Source organism: Rhinolophus ferrumequinum, chromosome 6 (assembly GCF_004115265.2).
Source record: "Rhinolophus ferrumequinum isolate MPI-CBG mRhiFer1 chromosome 6, mRhiFer1_v1.p, whole genome shotgun sequence".
In the NCBI taxonomy this organism is placed as follows: Eukaryota; Metazoa; Chordata; class Mammalia; order Chiroptera; family Rhinolophidae; genus Rhinolophus; species Rhinolophus ferrumequinum.
The window spans coordinates 63,611,265-63,632,846 of record NC_046289.1 but is presented as its reverse complement, the minus strand read 5'-3'; the positions used below and the strand labels follow the sequence as shown (position 1 = coordinate 63,632,846).

The window sequence follows — 21,582 nt, the reverse complement described above, 5'->3', positions numbered from 1 at the left end:
ATGGTTTTTCCTCTAGTGTTTCATGGTTTTCTTAGGCTGCCATCTTTTCAGACTTTATATATGAACTCTTGATTTCCCTGCACTTCTGCTCATGAGTTGAGGAATTTTTATCTCTAGCTGAGATAAATAAATAGGAAATTTAAAAAATATATATTTTTGTTGAATCAAGCTCTATTTTCCATCAAGTTGCCTATCAGTGAATTGCCTATTAGTAAATTGGTTTTAACTTATGGCTCTCCTATCTTGATTTTGGAAGTGAGGCTGTATTGATTTTACAGTACTTGTTTATGTCCTTAGAAGATGGCATATCCTTTTTTACTCTTTGGATACCCGAGTGCTTGAATCAGGAAATCTGTTATATCAACTAAGAAAATAGTGATGAATACTGAAACATGAGTTAGTTTTAACATTGCAGAATCAAGTGATATTTTTGCCAAGAAAGGATTTTAATGATCATTTAGTCCCTTTACCTCATTTCACAGATGGAAATACTGAGGTCTAGAAACTTGAAGTAATTTGTTAGAGGTTTATAGGAAAGCAAGCCTAGGGATAGAATTGTGTGTGCCTTTACCCACGTTCAGCCTGAAGGCTATCAGAAGCATTCCCTTGAAAAAGTAGTTCCGTAGCTCTGTTCCTCAGCAGTAGGAAATTCTGTTCATTAGAAAGATCAGTGGACAGGTAACCATTACTCTGAGAAGTGGTTCAGAAAATAAATTCCAACTTGAGGTTCCCTAACTAAATTTGAAATTTATTTCTTGCCTCTTAAGTCAGTATGTAGTTTGGGGGTGTCTCCTAGACTCCTAGGCTACACTAGCATTAGCTGGTAATGCTAGTTACCAACTAGCATCTTCTCTGAGTTGAAGATTTTTTTTTTATCATTAACTAACTACTGATCTTCCTTACAGAAAATACCTCACCCTCTAACACTCCACACACCTCTGCCAACATCGTGATGACTCCGCAAGGGCAATTGCTCACCTTAAAAGGTCCCCTGTTCTCAGGACCAGTGGTAACTGTTCCTCCTGCTCTCTTAGAAGCAGATCTGAAGCCTCAAATTGCCAACAGTGCTGTGACCCAGTCAGGTATGTCATAGGTGTTGTCCTCTGGATAGTGAAAAAGAAGTATTCCTGGTATCTCACAGTGACAGAAAGCCTGTGAATGTGTTCTATAATGATGAAGAGCTATTGGATTCGCATGTGCCTTGGTAAGAGATGACCCTCTTTTTAGAACACATTTGGCTCCATCTGCGGTATTATTGATTGATCTTTTTCAATTAGGAACTATTTTGTGATCTCTAGTTATTTCTAAGTAGGAAAGGAACTGAAAAGATGTGAGAGTACAAGGAAGATGAGGGGTTACTTTTTTGTGTGCTGATAAATATGTGTCAATTTTGTATTGTGCTCAGGTGGTACACTCACACATTACCAGACTGATTCCGTTTGAGCACCACTTGCTTTCGGGGACAAGGAGTAGAGTTGAAAACGAGTCTCACTGTGATGATTTAGATTCTAGTCACCTTAATTTCTATTAAGGTTAAAAAGGTATCCTTATTAATCTAACACTGCTAAATCCATTTTAGAGAAGTCATTCTTTCTCACAATTCTGCCTATAAAGCTTCATTTTTCCCTCAGAATAGCAGCTAATTGGGTGAACAGAGTGAAGATGCATGTCTGCCTCAGGATAAAGAATTAACTTGGGGAGCATTTCTGTGAAATAATTAAATAGAGCTCATTAATGATGGAATATCGAAGAATCTTTCAGTTAGGTTTTACCTGTTATCTTGTTAGGTTAGGTCCATAATTTGAAGAACTAATATTTCCTTTCATCCTTTTGATAAAAGTAGACTGGTGAATTTTAACTACAATTCCCCGAGATGGTCATTGAGTATGAATGAGAGCGAGAGATGCTTACTGCTGTAGATCTAAATGAACTTTTTTCCCCTCCAGAAAATGACGACTTATTCATGATGCCAAGAATTGTTAATGTGACATCACTGGCCACAGATGGAGGTTTGGTAGATATGGGTGGCAGCAAATACTCTCATGAAGTTCCTGATGGTAAGCCACCTGACCACCTGAAAAACACTGTCAGGAATGAAGATAACTCCTTTGACGATTCAGGTAGAATCTCTACGAGAGGCAACCAGAGAGATGGCAGAATGGCCTTGAGTCCCACACAGGTTTTTCTGGCAAATAAAGATTCTGGTTTTCCACAAGTAGTTGATGTTTCCAGTATGCAAGAAGCACAAGAGTTCTTACCCAAAAAAATGTCTGGTGATATGAGAGGGATTCAGTATAAATGGAAAGAGAGTGAATCAAGACGAGAGAGACTGAAACCAAAAGAGTCTCCATTTCACAAATTAAAGATGAAAGATCTCAAAGACTCCAGCATAGAGATGGAACTGAGAAAGGTAGCGTCAGCTATAGAGGAAGCAGCGCTGGATTCCAGTGGGCTGCTAACTAACATAGAAGATGAGGACGACACTGACGAGACTCTGACTTCTCTGCTCAATGAGATTGCCTTTCTTAATCAGCAACTAAATGACGACTCGGTTAGCCTGGCAGAACTGCCGAGCTCGATCGAGACAGAATTCCCAGGGGATGCTCGACGGGCTTTTATCAGTAAACTTCCTCCTGGGAACAGAGCGACTTTCCAGGTTGGCCACTTGGGAACTGGTTTGAAAGAATTGCCTGATGTACAAGGGGAGAGTGACTCTGTGAGTCCCCTCCTCTTACACTTGGAAGATGACGACTTCTCTGAGAATGAAAAGCAGCTCGCAGAGCCAGCCTCTGAGCCAGATGTCCTTAAGATTGTTATTGACACTGAGATAAAGGATTCCCTTCTTTCCCATAGGAAAGCCAGTGATGGAGGGAAGAGTGCTTCTCGCGTTCCTGCTGAGCCTGAAAGTGTGTCCTCACCCCCCATCCTACACATGAAGGCTGGCCTAGAGAACAGCAGCACAGATACTTTGTGGAGGCCTATGCCAAAGCTGGCACCTCTGGGTTTAAAGGTAGCTAATCCTTCCAGTGATGCAGACGGTCAGAGTCTCAAGGTGATGCCTTGCTTGGCACCTGTAGCTGCCAAAGTTGGGTCAGTTGGACACAAAATAAACTTAACCGGGAGTGACCAGGAATGCCGGGAGAGCAAGGTGATGCCTACGCTGGCACCTGTTGTGGCCAAATCAGGCAACTCTGGGGCCTCACCAAGTTCTTCAGGGAAATGAACTTACCTGTCCTCAGGCAGAGGCCAAGCTGTGAGGGGAAACCTCCTTTCTCTGTTGGCATCTGTTTATTTGTGTCATGGCGTTGTGATCCTTGGCTTTGGTGCAGTGGCTATTGGTAGAGAAAGGGTTCTGACCTCGTATAAGAAGTTACTACTATGAAATTCTGGTCATGTTCAAATGTGTTACCTCATTTGTGGTGCTGGGTCTCTTCATCCTCTCTAAGAAGATGTGATCCATTACTGAACACGAGGTGCCCCTCTTACCCAAGCAATTCATAACGAGATTCTAGATCCATAGTGGTTTCCTCATTCTTCCCTCCCAGAGAAAAAGCTGCTTGAAACTTTGGACTTGGCTATGGACTGAACTATAGTTGATTGCTGTTGTTTAAGTCTGAAATCCAAGGAATGTAATGCACTCGTGCAGAGGGATCCAGAAGGGATAGTTTCTAGTTGGTGTTTCAAGAATTAGGGGAGAGAGGGATGGGTACCATGGAATACCAAAGTGAAGGACTGTGTGTCATTTAGCAAAATTCTTTTATATCCCAAGTAACTTCCATTCTTTCTCCTTGTCAATCAGAATTATCAATTGAAGCCTTCTGGTAAAGTAGGAATGCTTTTAACTTTTATTACTAAGATAATTATTTTGAGATGTTAAAAAATATACTAGTTCTCCCTTATTGTTTTTGGGCGTTGAAAAGACTATTTCACAGTACCAGGAATACATATTTTGGAGTTAGGCATAGAGGGAGCCCTCCCCCTTTCACAAATCATGTCATTTAAAAGATAGCTAAAATAAAAAGCATTCCCTTCCCAGACCAGAGACAGTGGCCAAAATAAAAAAATTGTGGGGCTGGATATTTCCCAAATCAAACCAGCCTCCTGGTGCTTGAAGGTTTCATTCACTATTACCTGCAGATGATGTCAAGTAAAGGAAAGTCACCGTAGGCACTCTTTACCAGGGAAATAGGCAGTATTTGAATCACAAGATATATTTTTTATTATCTGCTACCATGGATTCAATGATCTGTAGAACTTTTTCACTCATTAGCTGTCAGGGTCTGATGGACTGACAGCCTGTAAAGATAAAGATATTTATATTTTTGTATAGTTGTTTTCATAGATTTCTCAAAGGCTGAAGTTTTCAACCTAGAAGATGAGATTTGTATTGAGTATAGAAATGATGTTTCCTATCTAGTTTGTAAATAATCATGGTGCACTTGAGGGGTCTCTTGAAAACTCCTGGGGGCAAGAATCACTATTCTGAAAATGTATAGACTGGGATTTAGCTGCTGCATTTTGCCTTTCTTAAATAATTATATTTTGGAATGTAACCCATGTTCTGTCTTCATTGACAGGATTTGCTTGTGTTGTGAACACTAACACAAGAGCTTCCAGTGCCTGGGCTGTGCCTAGGTGATGCTATTTCTTCTATATCCCCTGCCGCCTTTATCCCAAATCCCATTCAGCTGATCTTCAGACCTAGGTTGTAAGACCAACTTTGGAATGGTTCTAGCCAGTGAGTTATTTCTCCCTGGTTGGTTCCCTTTCTAGTAAATCTGGTAATCGATAGATTGAAAAGGATGGAAAAATTTCCTCTGCAAATTGCAGTGGGAACAGATTCTTTGTTGGTTTTGTGCTTGCTCATCCAGCATTCAACCTTCCTTCCTCTGAGGTTACTGAAGGAGCTTGAAGTGGGTAATGAGTGCCCTTCAGCTTTTCATTATCCTTCCCACTCCTCTTTACCCAGCAGATTTTAATCAATGCCTTAGCCAAGGAGTCCAGCGCCTGTCTTCCCCACTACTAATTGTCCTTGGAGATGCTAGTACTTTAATCCAGGTATAGCAGTTTCCCATTATTTCCTTGCTTGTCTTGTGCTCATGTTTCCTCCTGACTTCCCAAGGCTCTTGTTAGGCTTTTGAGGGTCAGCCAAGGAACAGACAAGTGAGCGAATAATCCTCAGGAAAAGAAGGACCATTCTGCTCTGAACACTCTTCCCTTTTTTATAGACAAACAGGTAATAATCAGTTCTTTATGGGAAGATATTTGACTCTGTTTATGAGAGATGTACAAAGGTGGAAATGAGAGATGATTCCCGGTGTTCAAGGAAGGCTGCAGATGTCATTACAAACCCCCAAGATAATGGTGTTTTCAAGACCTCTTAGAACTAGGAAGTTATCAGGGCTATTTTGAGGAGGGCTCAGTCTTCAGAACAATCATGCAGTTGGACAGAAATCTAAAATCTCCAAAAATTCCTACCTTTAACCTTACCCCAGGAAAAACTGATCTATGAAAATTACATGTGTGATTATGAAAGATGTCGTTGAGTGAGAGGAGTTGAGGAATCGGGAGAATAGTGAGCTCTCACCCTAACTCTGTAAGAAGCATGATCTCAGTAGACCAATAATTCGCCTTTTTATACATCTGTAAATAAATGGAATGTTTTTAAGAATATAATTATGTCAGATTTAGCCTTTTCTTTTGTATATTAAATATATATCTTTCCTTTTCTGCTTTTGAAAAATGACTATTTTTTTAGAAACCTAAGAACAGAAGAAGTTTGGCGAGTGGAAGGCAGAATGTATAAACTTGAAATAAATAAATCTGTTATAATAATTAAAGCAGAACTTGGTGTTGGGAGGTTTGTGCTGAGTTGGAGTAGAGAATCATAATGCCCTGAGATATCAGAGAGAGGTGCCACTGAAGTTGTTTTATCATAGGAATTCCTTACTGTTTTCAGTTGCCAATATGCCATTTGAGGAAGGTTTTTGGTGTTCTAATCCTTGAAACATGTTTTACGTGGAGACTTCAAAATTTTGTACAACTTGACGGCAAGAGTATGTCTCAAGAAATTGTTCTACAATGAAGAAAGGCTAGCCACATAGTACCAATGTGTGCAAGGTAATATACCCGTTACCCTGAGTAACAAGACATAAACAGTCTTAGCAGGTAAGGACAATAGATGTTCTTAAAGCAAATATATGTTAACTAGTATCACAATTTACAAAAACATTTTATTAAAGGAGTCCTTTAGATTGAACTACTCTAAGGTCACAGATCAAGTCCAGTTACATAAACTTCATACAAATTACTTTGTGTAATTTTATAATAAATGCAGGTATCCCCCCAGAATTATGGATGAACTACGTGAAGGTAGGCCTTTCAGTAACACGTTTGAAAATGTTTTGAACACAAAAGAAAAGCAGAGAATCCATACTCATATATAATTTTGGGCAGGGTTTAGTAGTATATTTTTCCCCCCTAAGTATACTGGTTGACATATTCAAATAGAACGGGATCTGGTGAATTGAGAGGTAAATGCACTTTGAAGACAGGTCTAAAAAAATGGTGATAATCCTTGTTCTTCCCAGAAGATTAAAAAAAAGAAAAAAGAAATGCACAAAGTAGGCACATTTTCAGGTACTTTTATAGAGAATGATTGATAACCAAGAATCAATACATTTCTTGCACAAAATTGATTTTGAAGAAAGTGCTTGTAAGGGCATCAATGCTTCATGTATTATCTCTAATGAAATGTTACATGAACATGAATGGCTGGATGCAGAGAAAATTAAACCTAAGGAATGCATATAACAGACTCACTGCCATTTGGAGAAGAAAGATCAATCTGCATTTTTGAAATTTAGAGGGAAATAATTTGATGTGTACTACTTTTGAACTGAGGTATGATTGTACTATATTAAATTTGAACTTCTCTACAGATGCCTAAGTGTTGAATAATAGTGATGGAGGTGTGTGTGGAATGGGAGGTAGCTAAACAATCGGACGAGCTGGGACTTTTGAGACAAATCTGAGCTTTACTAAATTCTCTATTGTAAACTCTGCTGTTAGAAGACACTTTGTTAAATAGGAAAGCAGTCTTGGAAGCATTGTTTTGCGATACCCTGTTTCCAACTGCAAGCATTGGTCTCAGCTGTCCTACAGTGCCTTGCATGTAAAGGTGCTCAATAAATATTTGAATTGATGAGCAAACATGTTTAGCTTGTTAGTTTTCCAGGATCTTACAATCACATATATTGGCATGTTAAGTCTAGGGTGAATTTCCAAATCTGGTCTAATGATCATAGTGCAAAACAGACAAGTGTATATATATACCTCTTTTCCTAGATATCTAGTATTTTTGAGTGACAACCATGTATATATGTTTAGGAAATATACAAGCAGAACAGAAAGTGAAATAGCATATTGATGGTGAAATACTGATACAAGGATCACCTGCATTTTGGAGGGTGGGATGGCAAGTATTTAATTTGTAGAAAAGGGAATGAGGCTTCTGTTCACACTGGACCTGGGACTTGTTTTTTGAGGAATTAATTCGTGAAACTTGGGGAAACTTGGAAACAGCCTACAGCCTATTCCCATGCTGACACTTCAGAGGCTGCCTAATACCTAGACAATAAAGGTTGGACTCAGTTGTGAAGAATTAAAAATAAATGTGGTTTTAGCCCTAGACTGGAAATATCCAGACTTAAGAATTCTTATCTCATTACACTGTTCTCAGTTGCTCTTCACCTAAATCATCTTAGACAAAGCAGAAACTTGAATTTGCCTTTGCAGCTTCAGCTTCAGATGAGAGTAATTTGGGGAACATTTTCTCTAAGGGGACAAACTAGTATAGTGCTGGACAGGAAATGACCAATGACACTTTGTAAACCCATTTACCTGGCCAGGAGTGAGAAAACCACTAGTGGACACAAACAATCTGGAGCGAATTAGGGACAACTCCAAGATGGAGATGGCAGTTTCTGGGAATGCTGCACACGGGTAAGGACACCAGGTGGCACCATTTATTAGTGTTATGTTGGCTCCTACCCCTATTGAGATAAAAATCACAAACTAGCAAGTTGAAAGAGCCAACCCCCTATATCATACTGTGGTGCCTAATGGCTCTTGCCTCCTTCGTCCACATTTGGGAAATATGAAAATTCCACTTTTCGTTACATCTGCAGTGCATGGTTGAAGGAAAGGGGATACCTCATGCCACTGATAGCTATTGCTAGTCTTATATTTTTTGCTCCAAAAGACGTACTAGAGCTGATCGTCTGGCTAGGTCTTATTTTCGGGGAAACACGGTACAATACACACAAGCACAAAGCTGTTTGCCACTTGGCTGTACAAGACATGCACAGCAATGGGTTTAGGGGTCCTTCCCTCTTGCTAACATCCCCCAGGGGTTCCAAGGATCTAGGTAGGGTGAGACAGTTACATCGCTGTACTATTTCTCTGGGCCGCAGTGTTTTGGCTTAGGCTAACCTTTTCATAAGGTAATTTCTTGAAGTAGCGAAGAGGCAGAAAATCAGGCTTAGAAAATAAATTCTTAGGCTGTGACACCTGTGAAATAATACTGTAAACGCGCCCCCAACCCCCGTAAGCTAGAAAAACTATACCACTAAATCTAGTATCAGCAAGCTTGACAGTGACCTCGCTAAAATAGTACTAGGGAAAAGGTTTCACGAGTAAATTTTGACAGGAACAGGAAAAGATCTGGAGCAACAAAGTCCTGTTTAACTGGGTGAGAGAGCGCGGTGGGACATAAGAGACTAAAGAAACCAGGAAACAAATTGTCCCGTAGGCACATTCACTTGTCTTTGCTCTCCCCGATACGCCTAAAGCTCTATTCAAGGCAATCATCTCCCTCCCCTTCATTCCATCATGGCCAATCAGGTTGCCCAGTTAATAACACTTAGCAATCGAAAAAGTTACGCCAGAGAGTCATTTATACGTAGGTTAACGCGCTGCCGAACAACTATTCTAACCGCTTTAAGTCCCAGCACTTGGGGTCGATGGGAGCAGAGACTTATGGCTGTGTCTCAATCTTGTAATTCTGAGCTAGGAGTTAGTTTCAGCTCTGGTCCCTCGGGCCTATCAAATGCCAACTGTGGCACCCTGGGGGCGTGGTACTATCCTTGGGGCCCCGGGGAATGCAGTACTCTGGGGGGCCAGGTCTCATAATACCATAAAAGGCTTGGTTCTTTCAATTCTGAAGCCATGTTCTGTAGATCTTCCTTTAAGAGCGATACCCGCGACTACGTTGTGAGGAATCCGTGGTTTTCGAGTCCCAGGTCCTCAGCTTCCTAGGCGCTTCATTGGCTCCGCCCCCACAGACGTTATTCGTCCACTCTGGGAACGCCCTCCTCGCCTCGGCCCCGCCTACCCAGCCCGTAACTTGGCCCAGGCGGTAGTTCGCGTTTTGAGCCGCTGGTGCCACCATAGCTGCTGCTGCTGCTGTTGCTGCTGCGACTGTGGAGCTGAAATCGCCGAGCGCGATGCCTGAGGGCGCTGTGAGCGGCTCGGCCCTCGGGCCCCGGGGCTGGTGAGGCTGGGTCCGAACGGGGGCGCTGGCGAGTAGCAGGGGCTTCTGAGGGAGGTGAAAAAGAAAGGTGCAGGGCCCCTGTGGGGGGCCGACAGGGAGCTCCAGAGGGTCGTGGGTGGGGGAGGGAGGCTCCCGAGGCAGAGCGGGTTGCGGGGCCACAGCGAGCCCCGTCACGCCGAGTGTCCTCGCGGCCTCCAGCGCAGGTGCCCAGGCCCCCGGAGGGACTCGTCGGTGGCCTCCTTCCTTGGACATTGCAGTTGCCATGGGAGCACTTTGAAATTAACGGTGACCAGACCAGCCATTAGCCCTACTAGATCCCATCCATCCCTCCAGTTTAAACGCCTCTGGCCGGCATGGGCCTGTCATTTCTTTGCAGCTCAGAGTTTTTACCCCCCTTTTCACGGGTCTGTCCTTCAAACGTTGAAAGGAACCGCACAGGGCTTGAAGGTGGGGACGAGGAGAGGGGAAAGGGCAATACCTAGAGATAAGAGCTGCAGACACTGCTAGGCAGAAAGTAAGGTGGCCTCTACCATCCATCTCAGGTCAGTGAGAGGGCATACTGGAAGACCCTTTGGCGTGGAAAGGCAGTGCTGCTGTTGAGACAAGTCCCAAGATTGGGCCAGGTACTGTCATGGCTGTGGAAGGGTCAACCATTACCAGCCGCATCAAGAACCTGCTGCGATCCCCATCCATCAAATTACGCAGGAGTAAGGCAGGAAATCGCCGAGAGGACCTCAGCTCCAAGGTGAGTCCTGGTATGGGGAGCCACTTCTTTCCAATCCTCCCTTCCTCTGCTCCATGTTCCTCTTCTTCCTCTTTCTTGGGAAAGAGGAGTTCTAGAGGCTCCTGTTGGCTCCAAAGGATCAAGTGTGCCTATCTCTGCCTCTCGAGAAAGCAATGATGTCCTTTTAGGTTGAATGAAAAAGAGCAGCAGGGGTGGACATGCTAAGATTTATTCATGAAAAGAGGAACAGGAGAAAGGCAACCTGGATTCAATTGTGGCCTCATGACAAGCTAAGTCTGTGTTTGGGGAAGCTAGTCAATATGCTATGACTCAGTTTCCCTTCCTGGAAGAGGGTAATGGGACCACATGTTTTGTGAAGGACTAAGCTGTGACTAATGTAGCTGCAAGTGTTAGTGTCACAGCGAGGTTATGTAAGACAGTAGTAGCAGAAAGAAATACACTCAAACACTTAGTCTGAGAAATTGGCTTGGCAAATGCTCTTGCCTAGGGTCAAACAAATTTATTTGTCTCTTCAAGAGACGTAAATTAATTTAACTGGAGCTTCTTGGCTTCGTAGGAATGATAACATGCAAGGAGCTAAATACTTGCCTCAAAACAGTTTTCCGGGTTTGCCCTGAACGTTGCGTATCTCATTCTCTATGTGCTAAGAGTCACATCACACCAAGTTGCAGAAGTTCCTCGGAGGCCAAATCCCATTCCATCCCCTCAAGCTGTCTGGGTGTTGGTTTCTTCAACTTTGTTTTCTTCAACTTTGTTTCGCCCAGCATCTTTGGGAATACAAAAGTAGACTAAATTTATTTAATCCCTGAGGGAATCTAGGTCTTTGTTTTCCACAGGATCACGTTAGACTTTTGTGCGTTATTAGCAGCCAGAAAGCACAGTAGCCTTGCGTGGTACAGGATTGCTGTAGGGAGAGGCATTTGAGACAGCAGCATTTGATTGCCTTGCCTGTATCTCTTCAGAGATGAGTTAAGCCAATAAGGAATGACTCAGATGCTAATGTACAACATGGCCGGGTTCTGGAAGGACTTAATTCAGATGCCTGTCCCTTAGCAGAACTTTACTTGGATTTGGTCATAAGGTGAACAACTTTCCTGTATGTTTCATCAGAGGGCATATTAAATCGAAATCAGCCACGAGGATCCGTGGCAGTGGACATAGTGACTTTTCCAAGGACTCCTATTAATTAATCATTGCTCGTATTCTTCAGAGGCAAAAGAATGAGCCTGAAACTCAGAAATGTTCTTAGGTTTGACTCTGTTCACTCATTTGTCGTGTTGGGTCATTCTTAGTACGGCAAGCACTGGTATCCTTGACTGGTGACGTGGCAATGGCTATCACTACGTATTAGAGCAATCTTCTCATAGCTATGGCTTCTTTTTCCGACCCAGAATAGTATAGGTAGTATAAATGTATGATGGGAGTTTAGTCTTCAGTGCTAATCCTTAATGTAATTTTGGTCTGGGATTCAGAAGGTATGGCCACCATTCTTTAAAATTTCCCATGTCATTCATCATTAATTCATTCAACAAATGTTTATTGTGTGCCTATTATGTGTGGAGTCAGGGATGAATAAAACTATCTTTGCCATCAAGGAGCTTGTGGCTGGTCAAGCTTGTAGACAAATAATTACATGATGTGGTAAGTGCTGTCCTAGAAGTATGCAAAAGGTGTTAAAGGCAGCACAGGGGAGGGAACCCAAATCAGCTTTAGGGAATTAGGAAAGACTGCACGGAGGAAGGGATGCTTGAACTGTGAGTCCTGAGGCAAGAGGACAAGAGAGGAAGCTCTCCAGGAAAACAGTGAAAAAAGGCATCCCAGGCATCACCATTAAACAACCGTGTTTCAAATAGGAATTCAGTGCTTCAGATTCTTTAAATGGCTTTGTGTGTCCCAGAGCTGTGAATGAAGGAAATACTTAGCTAAAGTTGAATGACCCTTGAATAGTTTGACAGAGCAAGAGTACTGGTGCATATCTTTAGCACCCAAAAGTAGTAGCTGTCTTTGTGTGCCTAGGACCCTACAGATTCCTGCTTTTCCACACTCCTTCCTGAAGACTCTCTACCTAAGATGATTCTAAAAGCCTGCCTTACGGTAACCCACATAGGACTTGGTGTATAAGGCTTTGTCAGCTGCTCTAATATGTGGTGGCTGTAGGTAATCGTGGTAACTGTCAGAGAGCTTGTGATTCATGGACAACTAACTCTGAAATAAAATTTTAAGGCCAAAAGATCTATGCCTTTTGGGGGGGCAGGAGGGGCAAAGAAGAAGTGACAGAGGGCTTTTATGCAGCTCTTAACCTCAGATGGCCTGCTGCTTTGAATCATACTGTTCCTTCTGTCTAAAGTAGCCTTTTTACCAAATTCTCCACTTATTTTTAGATCCAACTCTATATTTATTGGAGCCACGGGGCCTTCTCTGACCAGCCCCACTACCTTGGAACCAATCTCTTAATTGTTTTTTTATGTATATCGTTATTTCGTAAGGTCCATGGTCATGTTCTTTATTTCTTCTTCATAAACCTGTTTAGTACGATGTAAGGTATGCTGTAAATATTAAATGAACTCATTGAAAACGAGAACAATTTAAAGATGTCAAATACAGGGGGGTGAACTGGGGATTCCTGAAGAATAAAATATGATCAGGCAGAGTTTGTGACCTCTTTAGAAGAGAAATCAAAATTAAGAATAATAAAATGTTGAAAAAGAAGTAGACATGCAGCCTAGTTAGGTGTGAAGGGGATAAGAGAGAAAGGGAAGTACATGCCCGCAGAAAGTGGGGCTCATGAAAGGCTTTTTAATTCAGGAGAGACCTCGTTAAAAATATGGTAGAAATGCTGTTAAAAGCTGAAGTGAGTAAATATGGGGATTTAAGTTACTAGAGAGAGAGTAGAGGTGAGCTGGGATTTCTTAAAACTTTCTCTAAGGCAGGGCAGTCTCTGTAGTGTAATAGAATTGGAAAAGAGTAATTTGAGGTTTTATGCCAGATCTGCTGAGTCCTGAGGAAGTGTAAGTCAAGGTTAGTTGTAAATACCTTTCAGCTTCAAATCTTGTACAGTTGTCAGTTCAACCTCTCATCTCAGTTGAAGCTGTGTTTTCCTTAAGAAGCAAATGTGTGTGCTCTTGGTAGCTAACCCTCCACCTCTTTGCTTAAAGTTTCTGAAAGATTTTTATGTGGAGGGATCTGGGTTTTTCTCTTTCAACAAAGGACAGAAATGGACTGAAGTGAGCAGGCAAGATTTAAATTAGGGATACAAAAGGATTGCCTCTGCTGGAGGGTTGTTTGATTTTGAAAAAGTAAGTGAAGGAGGTTTTGAAATCTTCCTCCTTCATAGCCATTAATCTAATCTGGGTTGTATATTACCCCTCTGGAAACAACGGGCAAGGTGGCTTGCAGCTTTCTTCTAGTTCTCAGTTTTTATGACTACAACTCTAATTAATTCTCATGTTCTCCCCTCCACTTTTTTTTCTCTCTTTTCCCCCCAATTTTTCTCCTGTCTGATTGTATGGTGGTACTTTGAGCCTTTTAACATGTAGCTCTAGGAAGAGTTTGTGTAGGTGAGTTTCATGGAGGAGAAAAAAATGGCAATAGACTAATTTCAACTTTTGCTCAGTGTTTGAGCCCAGATGTTAGTACTGAGACACTTTAATCTGCCTGTTTCGTTGTGGGGAAACAGTCATTTTTAAGACATTTATGGATCATTGGCTCTCGATTGATGGCTCTCACTTGAAGAGGCAGGAGGGCAGTAAGACATCAGACTACCTGTGCAACGTTTAAAAAACACACATTACTGGGCTCCACGGAATCAGAACGTCTGGGGCTAGAGTTTTGTAGTTGTGTGTATATCAGGTTCCACCAGAAGCCCAATGTTGGGTTATAAACCCTTGGCTTAAGTGATAGGACCCTGAAATACGTTGGCTTCATACCTAAGTCCTCGCTGAGACTTTTTGAGAATATATAACGCTAGCTCAGTAAGTGTACCCTTCTCCTTGAGTAGTTTTTCAAAATTTTTTTTTATTTTTCAATTACAGCTTATGTACAATATTATATTAGTTTCAAGTGTGCATCATAGTAATTAGACATTTACATAACTTATGAAGTGATCCCCCTGATAAGTCTAGTACCCATCTGACACCACACACAGTTATTACAATACTATTTACCATATTCCCTATGCTGTTTTACATCCCTGTGACTGTTTTTATAACTGGGAATTTGTATTTCTTAATCCCTTCACCTTTTTCGCCGATCATCCTAACTCCCCTCCCATCTGGCAATCATCAGTTTTTTCTCTTTATCTATGAGTTTGTTTCTGCTCTGTTTGTTCATTTATTTTTTAGATTCCACATATAAGTGAAATCATATGGTTTTTGTCTTTTCTCTTTCTGACGTATTTCATTTAGCTAAATACCCTGTAGGTCCATGCATGTTGTCGCAAATGGCAAGATTTCATTTTTTAAATTTATGGACACTTAGGTTGCTTCCATCTCTTCGCTATCATAACGAATGCTGCAGTGAACGTAGGGGTGCATATATCTTTGAATTAGTGTTTGGGATTTCTCCGGATAAATACCCAGAAGTGGAATTGCTGGGTCATATGGTATTTCTATTTTTAATTTTTGAGGAACCTCCATACTGTTTTCCATAGTATCTGCACCAATTTGTAATCCCACCAACAGTATGCAGGGGTTCCCTTTTCTCCACATCCTTGCCAACACTTGTTGTTTGTTGATTTATTGATGATAGCCATTCTGACAGGTGTGAGGTGATACCTCATTGTGGTTTTAATTTCCATTTCCCTGATGATTAGTGATATTGAGCACCTTTTATATGTCCGTTGGCCATTTGTATGTCCTCTTTGGAGAAGGGTCTATTCAGTTCCTCTGCCCATTTTTTAATCAGATTACTTGGGGGTTTTTTGGTGTTAAGTTGTATGAATTCCTTATATATTTTGGATATTAACCCCTTATTGGATGTATCATTGGCAAATATCTTCTTCCATTCAGTAGGTTGTCTTTTCATTTTGTTGATAATTTCCTTTGCTGTGCAAAAACTTCAGTTTGATTGTAGTCCTGTTTGTTTATTTTTTCTTTTGTTTCCCTTGTATGAGGAGACATTTCCAAAAAATATTAGTAAGAGCAATGTCAGAGAGTTTATCACCTATGTTTTCTTTCAGGAGTTTTATGGTTTTGGGTCTTACATTTAAGTATTTGATCCATTTTGAGTTTATTCTTGTATATGGTGTAAGAAAGTGAACTAGTTTCATTCCTTTTTTTTTTTTTCTTTTTGAGGAGGGCACAGCTCACAGTGGCCCATGTGGGAATCAAACCGGCAACCTTGGTGTTATTAGCACCACGCTCTAACCAACTGAGCTAACCAGCCACCCTGAATTAGTTTCAGTCTTTTGCATATACCTGTCCAATTTTCTCAACACTATTTATTGAAGAGACTGTCTTTACCCCAGTGTATATTCTTGCCTCCTTTGTCATAGATTAATTGACCATACAGGCATGGGTTTATTTCTGGGCTGTCTGTTCTGTTCCATTGATCTATGTGTCTATTTTTATGACATTGCCATGCTGTTTTAATTGCTATAGCCTTGTAGTATAGTTTGCTATCAGGTAGCATGATAACCTCCAACTTTGTTCTTCTTTCTCAAGATTGCTTTGGCTATTTGAGGTCTTTTTTGGTTCCATATAAATTTTAGGATTATTTGTTCCACTTCTGTGAAAAATGCCATGGTATTTTGTTGAGGATTACATTGAATATATAGATTGCTTTGGGTGGAATGGGTATTTTAACAATGTTAATTCTTCCCATCCATGAGCATGGTATATCCTTCCATTTATTTGTATCTTCTTCAATTTGTTTCTTCAGTGTCTTATTTTTTACAAGTACAGGTCTTTTGTCTCCTTGGTTAAATTTATTCTTAGGTATTTTTCCTTGAGAAGTTTTTTTTTATCTCCACTGTGTCTTCTAGACTGATTGCTCTGTAAACTGCTGTCAGGTATAGAACTAAGAGAACAGTCCTGTTGTAGGGTTAGATATGAGGAGCTGGTCATTGCCTTACTAAGATTGGTCAGCAGGAATTTCCTCTGTGGGCAGGAGTAGGAAACTTGATGATAATATATCCCTGAGTCCTGGCCAGTTTTTTATGTCACTGTTCCACTACCTACTTCCATTGGGACTCATAAAACACACTCTCTGGGTCCCCCACCTAGGATAGATGACCAAGAGTAGAGGCCCCTGTGGCCAATGGCCTTGCCCCTTACTGGCCTTTGTGAGTCAACTTTGGCAAGTTCTTGTTGAGTTTTCTGTCTCTGATGTATTCCTCAATTAAGGCTTGGGAAGTGTCTTAAGATCCTCAGAACAGGTGGTGTACAATCAAAAGTATAAGGTGTTGTCTTGGGTTTGTTCCTTTGATCTTTATTTCATTTCTCCTTCCAGTGCCTGCAGCTGCCCTCAGCCTTCAAAGTGATTCTCACTGGAGAGAGAGGATTCTTCTCTCCCCAGCCCAACACAAATAGCCCGTCCTCTTCAGGCTCTAAGTTGTCTTGCAAAGCCTTCCCTCATCTACTTGGCCTTACTCATTTCAGAGTCTGTAATAACAGCACTGCTGCTTTCCAAGTTGCGTTTCCCTCTCTCAGCTTGCAATTTAGGGCAAGTTTCCCCTACTGGATCAGTTTGAGTCATTGTCTTATTCCTGCCAGTATTTTGAATGTCTTTGGGACCATTGGTATTTCTCTGACTTCACTTCTCTCTTCCCTCTGTCACCTGTGTGTTTTCATTTCTTGACTAATGAAAACACACTGGTAGACGAGATGCTTCAGCCTGACCTCTGTAACCTCTCCATCAACCCTGAGTCTGAAGTTGGGCTTGTGACTGTTATCACTGTCCCTTTTTTGGGAAAAAAGTCTAGGGCTTGAAATTATTCAAACTGGGAACGTGGTCTGTCCCACTGTAGTTCTCAGAGTATCTGTTGGTGTTACTTCATGTCCAGCCTGCAGTGTTGATAAAAAAAAGACTAGTGTGTTTCAGTAGGATTTGTTATATTATACATCACGCTCCCGTTGCTACAGGCTAAGCCTCTCCTCTGGGCTCCATGTTTAATGCAGGACAAGGCCAGGGTTTTGTCAGCTTCCTTTACAGTAACTCTCAGTAAAGGTATGGATGAGAGCTGCCCACCTGCTTGGAAGTCTACTGAATCAAATCCACATTGTGGGTCTTACTTTAACTTCTGTTACCTCTTAAAATTAAAGATTGGTTGGGGGAGGGCAAGAAATAAAGTGAGTATGACAGACAGACTGGGCAGTGTGGATCCTTAGGGTTGGTGTTTTTGAGTGTTGAGATTTTTCAAATCTTGGTTTCCTTCCTCCCAAGTGTTATATCAGCAAGTCTGCAGTGCTTCTTAATTGGCCACCGCATTTTCTTCTGGTTTTGAGGGACCTTTAGAAGGAGTTCACAGTCTGGATATGTCTCTCCTCTGAGACTATCGGCAGTAAATTCCACACTCTCTCATTATATCACATAGGATGTTTGTGATGCTTTTTTGTTGCTTCCCTAGTCTATAAAACAACCTTTTTTTAAGACTAGATTTCTAAGTTCATATACCTCAGTTCTCCCCCTAAAACTAGAAGGAGGTTGAAGATGTTTTCCCTTCCCTGCCCCTTCACTCCTAGTTGAGATTTAAATTTATTTGAAGAACTTAGAACAACACTTTGTGAAACCACATCGCTGATTTTCCTTCCACTTTGTCAAATTCTCTTTTGGAGGAATCCTGAGAAGGGATTTTTCTTAGGTTCTTCTGGATTTGAACATTGCTTCTCATTCATGTTTCAATTTCTGACTTCCTTTCGTACCTCTTGTCAGTCTTTGAGATCTGTGACCATAAGTTACTTACGGTCATTTTCCCTTCATTTTAGCTGACCCCATTAAAAGTGCTGGCACTTCAAAACAAAACTTCAAAAAAACTATGAAATATAACAGACATAGAAAAGTTTACGAAATATAATAATGTAATATCATATTGTGAATAATTATAAAATGATTGCCTGTGTAGCCACCGCCCAAATCGAGAAATAGAACACTGCAAGGTGGTGGGGTTTCTGAAGGATGTGATCTAATATGTCGTCAAAGTGAATGAGGGTGGAGGTAAAGTTTTCGGCTTATGTAATTAGGATGATTTCATTTTTAAAAATTAAAATACCTAAGGACTTGATCCTGACTATTTGTTCTTCTAGTTTTCAAGTTTCTTCTTGTTCTATTCATAGATTTGTGCCATTGACATGCTTACTGGCACCACCCCTTTCCAACCTTTGTTGGCAGTCCTTCTTGCCCTTATCTTATTTTCCCAACAATAATACTAGAAATAATCATATTTGTAGTGGTAATGACGACTAACGTTTGTTGAGCTTTTGCTATGTAGTGGGTTAAGCATGTTACGGATATTATCTCGTTCAAGTTTTCCACCACCCTACTGTACATAGTGCTCTCCCCATTCTGGAGATGAGGAAATGGATGCTGAGAGAGGTAGGTGAGTAGCTGGTGGTTACATAGCCAGCAGGTGGCTGAGCTGGGATTCAAACCTTAGCGTTCTTAACCCTAAGGCCCACACCTAAACTTTGTTCTCTTCTCCTCCCAGGGAGTCTTCATGTGCAAAACATGGCACTGAGCACAGAAGTGTGCCCAGTATTGCTGTAAGCAGGAGTCGCATCCTGTATTCAGCTTGGAAAAAGGCAGTACCTTAAGAAATATACTTTTCCTCTGACATTTCCCCATAAAAGTTAATGTAATGAATTTCGCAGCCATCATGCAGTCACCCTCGTCCCTCTACATCTTTATTCTTCTTCCCACCCCCAACTCCAGATTTCCTGGACTGATATCCCCACTTACTCCCTGTGCTACTGGTAGGAACTGTACAACGTGTGGTTCCGGGGGTACGTGGATGTCAGGTCGACAGGGTGCAGCTGCATGGTTCCAGATGACCATAAACCACAAGCAGTTGCTGCTTCTCCCTTGGGTTTGGAGAGAGGTGGGGGAGTGAAGTGGAGACCCACAGACGTGTTGCTTGTTTGTGCGCAGGTATCATAGGGCTTAACCGGTTAGTTGGCAGTTGTTTGTGTAGCTCCCACTCCCGACTGCTTGCTAGCGCTGCCTGCCCACGTTTCTCCCTTTTACCTCGGTACTCCACCTCTTTGGTATCTCCATCGCTGTCCCTTTCCACAACAGGCTTGATCTTTGACACAGTGGAGGGTGCCGAGTTAAAATGCCTGTTTTCTGTGAAAAACACCTGGATCAAAATTGCCCCGTGCCAGGACTGATGTCTGTGGTGACAGCTGGAGTTCAGTGAACGTGAATCTGAGCAAATCTGAGGTCACTGGCCACACAGAGTTTGTTTGGCTGGGCAGGCTGCAGGGTTGCTACGTTCCTTGAGCAAATGTCTTGCCTCCTCACCTGATGTCAAATTTGTCTTGTGGGTTCCCCCCACTGTCTGAAAGCACAGCGTTCCGATGAAACCTTTCGTAAGCCGAAATGGCGTAACGCAAAGAAGCAATGACTATGAATTTATATAGAAAAACTTTTGAGTGTTCTCAGACCCCCCCAAATAGCCTACCAGATCATACCAAATCACACAAAAAACCCCAGGTAACACCAATGTCAAAGCGGTACCCCTCTCGCTGTTCGGGGTGCATGCTGCCTGTATTGCAGCTCATGCAGAATAAACACTGAATGCTGTTTTCGCTTTTCACCTTTTTTGTACAAGTGAAAATACTCTTAGGATTTCTTTCAGGTTAGTGAAAACAGGTACTAATGTAGGTCTTTCATAAAAGTGGAGAGGTGTAAAGTGAGCTTTCAAAAAGTGGGAGGTTCCCACTTTTGATTTCTTTCCTCCAGTAGGCAGCAGTGATAGCTTTATAGGTGCAAAAGCATGGGATTTTAATGCACACTTTCCTGCAGCCGATGCAGTTAGTCCTGAGGAGGGGAAGCCCCAAAGCGGGTGGATTGGGTGGAGTGCAGCCCTTGGACCATCTGGGACGCTGGGGCAGGAGCTCAGAGCATGCCCAGAAGCCCTGACCCTTGCCACCTTTCAGCTACTACTGCCTTGGAGAAAAGTAAGCAGCTGCTTATAAGGCCTAAGCATGTACTAGGCAGCATACAGGCCTGCCTCCATTACCCTGACACTCATTGGTCAGCTTCTATTTGGGAAAGCACAGTATCTGCAAACTGTGGTTGTTTTCATAGGATACCATAACCTGTGGCTGGCTTTTCTAAACACGTCCTTTCTCCTTAGGATGTCCTTCCTTCCCCAGGCTGACTTGTGAGGCCTCCACAGCAGCTGTCGCAGACTTTCCCTCATAGCAAACCCTGAACTGGCTAGTGAACAGGGCTTCTAAGAGTTAGTGGGTGGAGATGAGAGGCAGTAGTAGGTATGTCGACTAAGGTTCAGATTCAGCTCCACCCTGGGACGAGGGAGGGAGGGAGGGAGGGAGGGAGGGGGAGAGAGAGAGAGAGGCGAGGGAGAGAGAGAGAGAGGCGAGGGAGGGAGAGAGAGAGGCGAGGGAGGGAGAGGACAGCTTCCCAAGCTGGCTTCTCTCTCATTTGTAAAATTGGAATACTGATGGCTTCTTCCCGGGGCTGTTGTGAGGATTACATGAGATTTAATGAATGTGATAACACATTGTAAGGTCTAAATAAGTTTACAGCTATTAAGGGGTTGCTAATATTATCAGGGTAGAATACCCAGTAGTTTTCTTGTAATTTGCTGCAAGATTTTATTCCTTAAAGTTTCAATTAGTGAGCAGTCCTTTTTTGCAGGTTCATCCTTTTCTATTTCAACATTTAATCATCTTCCCTGTGCAGCTTTTTCTTCTAGCTTATCTTCTAGCTTGTATCAACAATACTTTACTGACCAAAGGAAGGCTTAGCAAATAATATTTTGGATACTATCTAGTCCTAGACCTTTCTTTCAGACTAAAGGCAGTGTGAAAACATGTTAATTTTATAACCCATTGTTTTAAGTTTCTAATGTTGTGATGAGAGTGAAGTATTCTATTTAAATAAGTTTTGCTTAAAGAAAATATATGTGAAGATGTGAGAAAATAAGTACACTCACACCCTTAGACGAACATTGATCCAACCTTCTTAGAGGACAATTGGGTAATATCCATTGGAAGAAAAATATATACATTCGTATCTTTTGATCTACCAGCCATCATTCTGGTATCTTATTCTCTGCAAACATTCACACCACACAAAAGTGTATATAACTGATTTTTCGGGTCGG

At 41.8% G+C, this 21,582-nt stretch overlaps 2 protein-coding genes across 20 annotated transcripts in view; both read left to right on the top strand.

The window, feature by feature from the left end:
- Positions 1-5,846, top strand: part of MGA (MAX dimerization protein MGA) — a 131,746-nt gene extending 125,900 nt beyond the window's left edge. For 15 of the 16 annotated variants that reach the window (XM_033107244.1, XM_033107245.1, XM_033107249.1 and 12 more), the window contains 2 exons: positions 906-1,082; positions 1,947-5,840. In XM_033107244.1, the coding sequence (XP_032963135.1) occupies positions 906-1,082; positions 1,947-3,223 (1,454 nt within the window). In that variant the 3' untranslated portion in view covers positions 3,224-5,840. Of the gene's footprint in view, positions 1-905; positions 1,083-1,946 lie in introns of all 16 variants that reach the window. The other variant, XM_033107260.1, reaches the window with a different exon arrangement.
- Positions 5,847-9,428: 3,582 nt separating this feature from the next.
- Positions 9,429-21,582, top strand: part of MAPKBP1 (mitogen-activated protein kinase binding protein 1) — a 51,285-nt gene continuing 39,131 nt past the window's right edge. For all 4 annotated transcript variants that reach the window (XM_033108527.1, XM_033108526.1, XM_033108525.1 and 1 more), the window contains exons 1-2: positions 9,429-9,553; positions 10,096-10,298. In XM_033108527.1, coding sequence (XP_032964418.1) covers positions 10,185-10,298 — 114 coding nt within the window. In that variant the 5' untranslated portion in view covers positions 9,429-9,553; positions 10,096-10,184. The remainder of the gene's footprint in view (positions 9,554-10,095; positions 10,299-21,582) is intronic.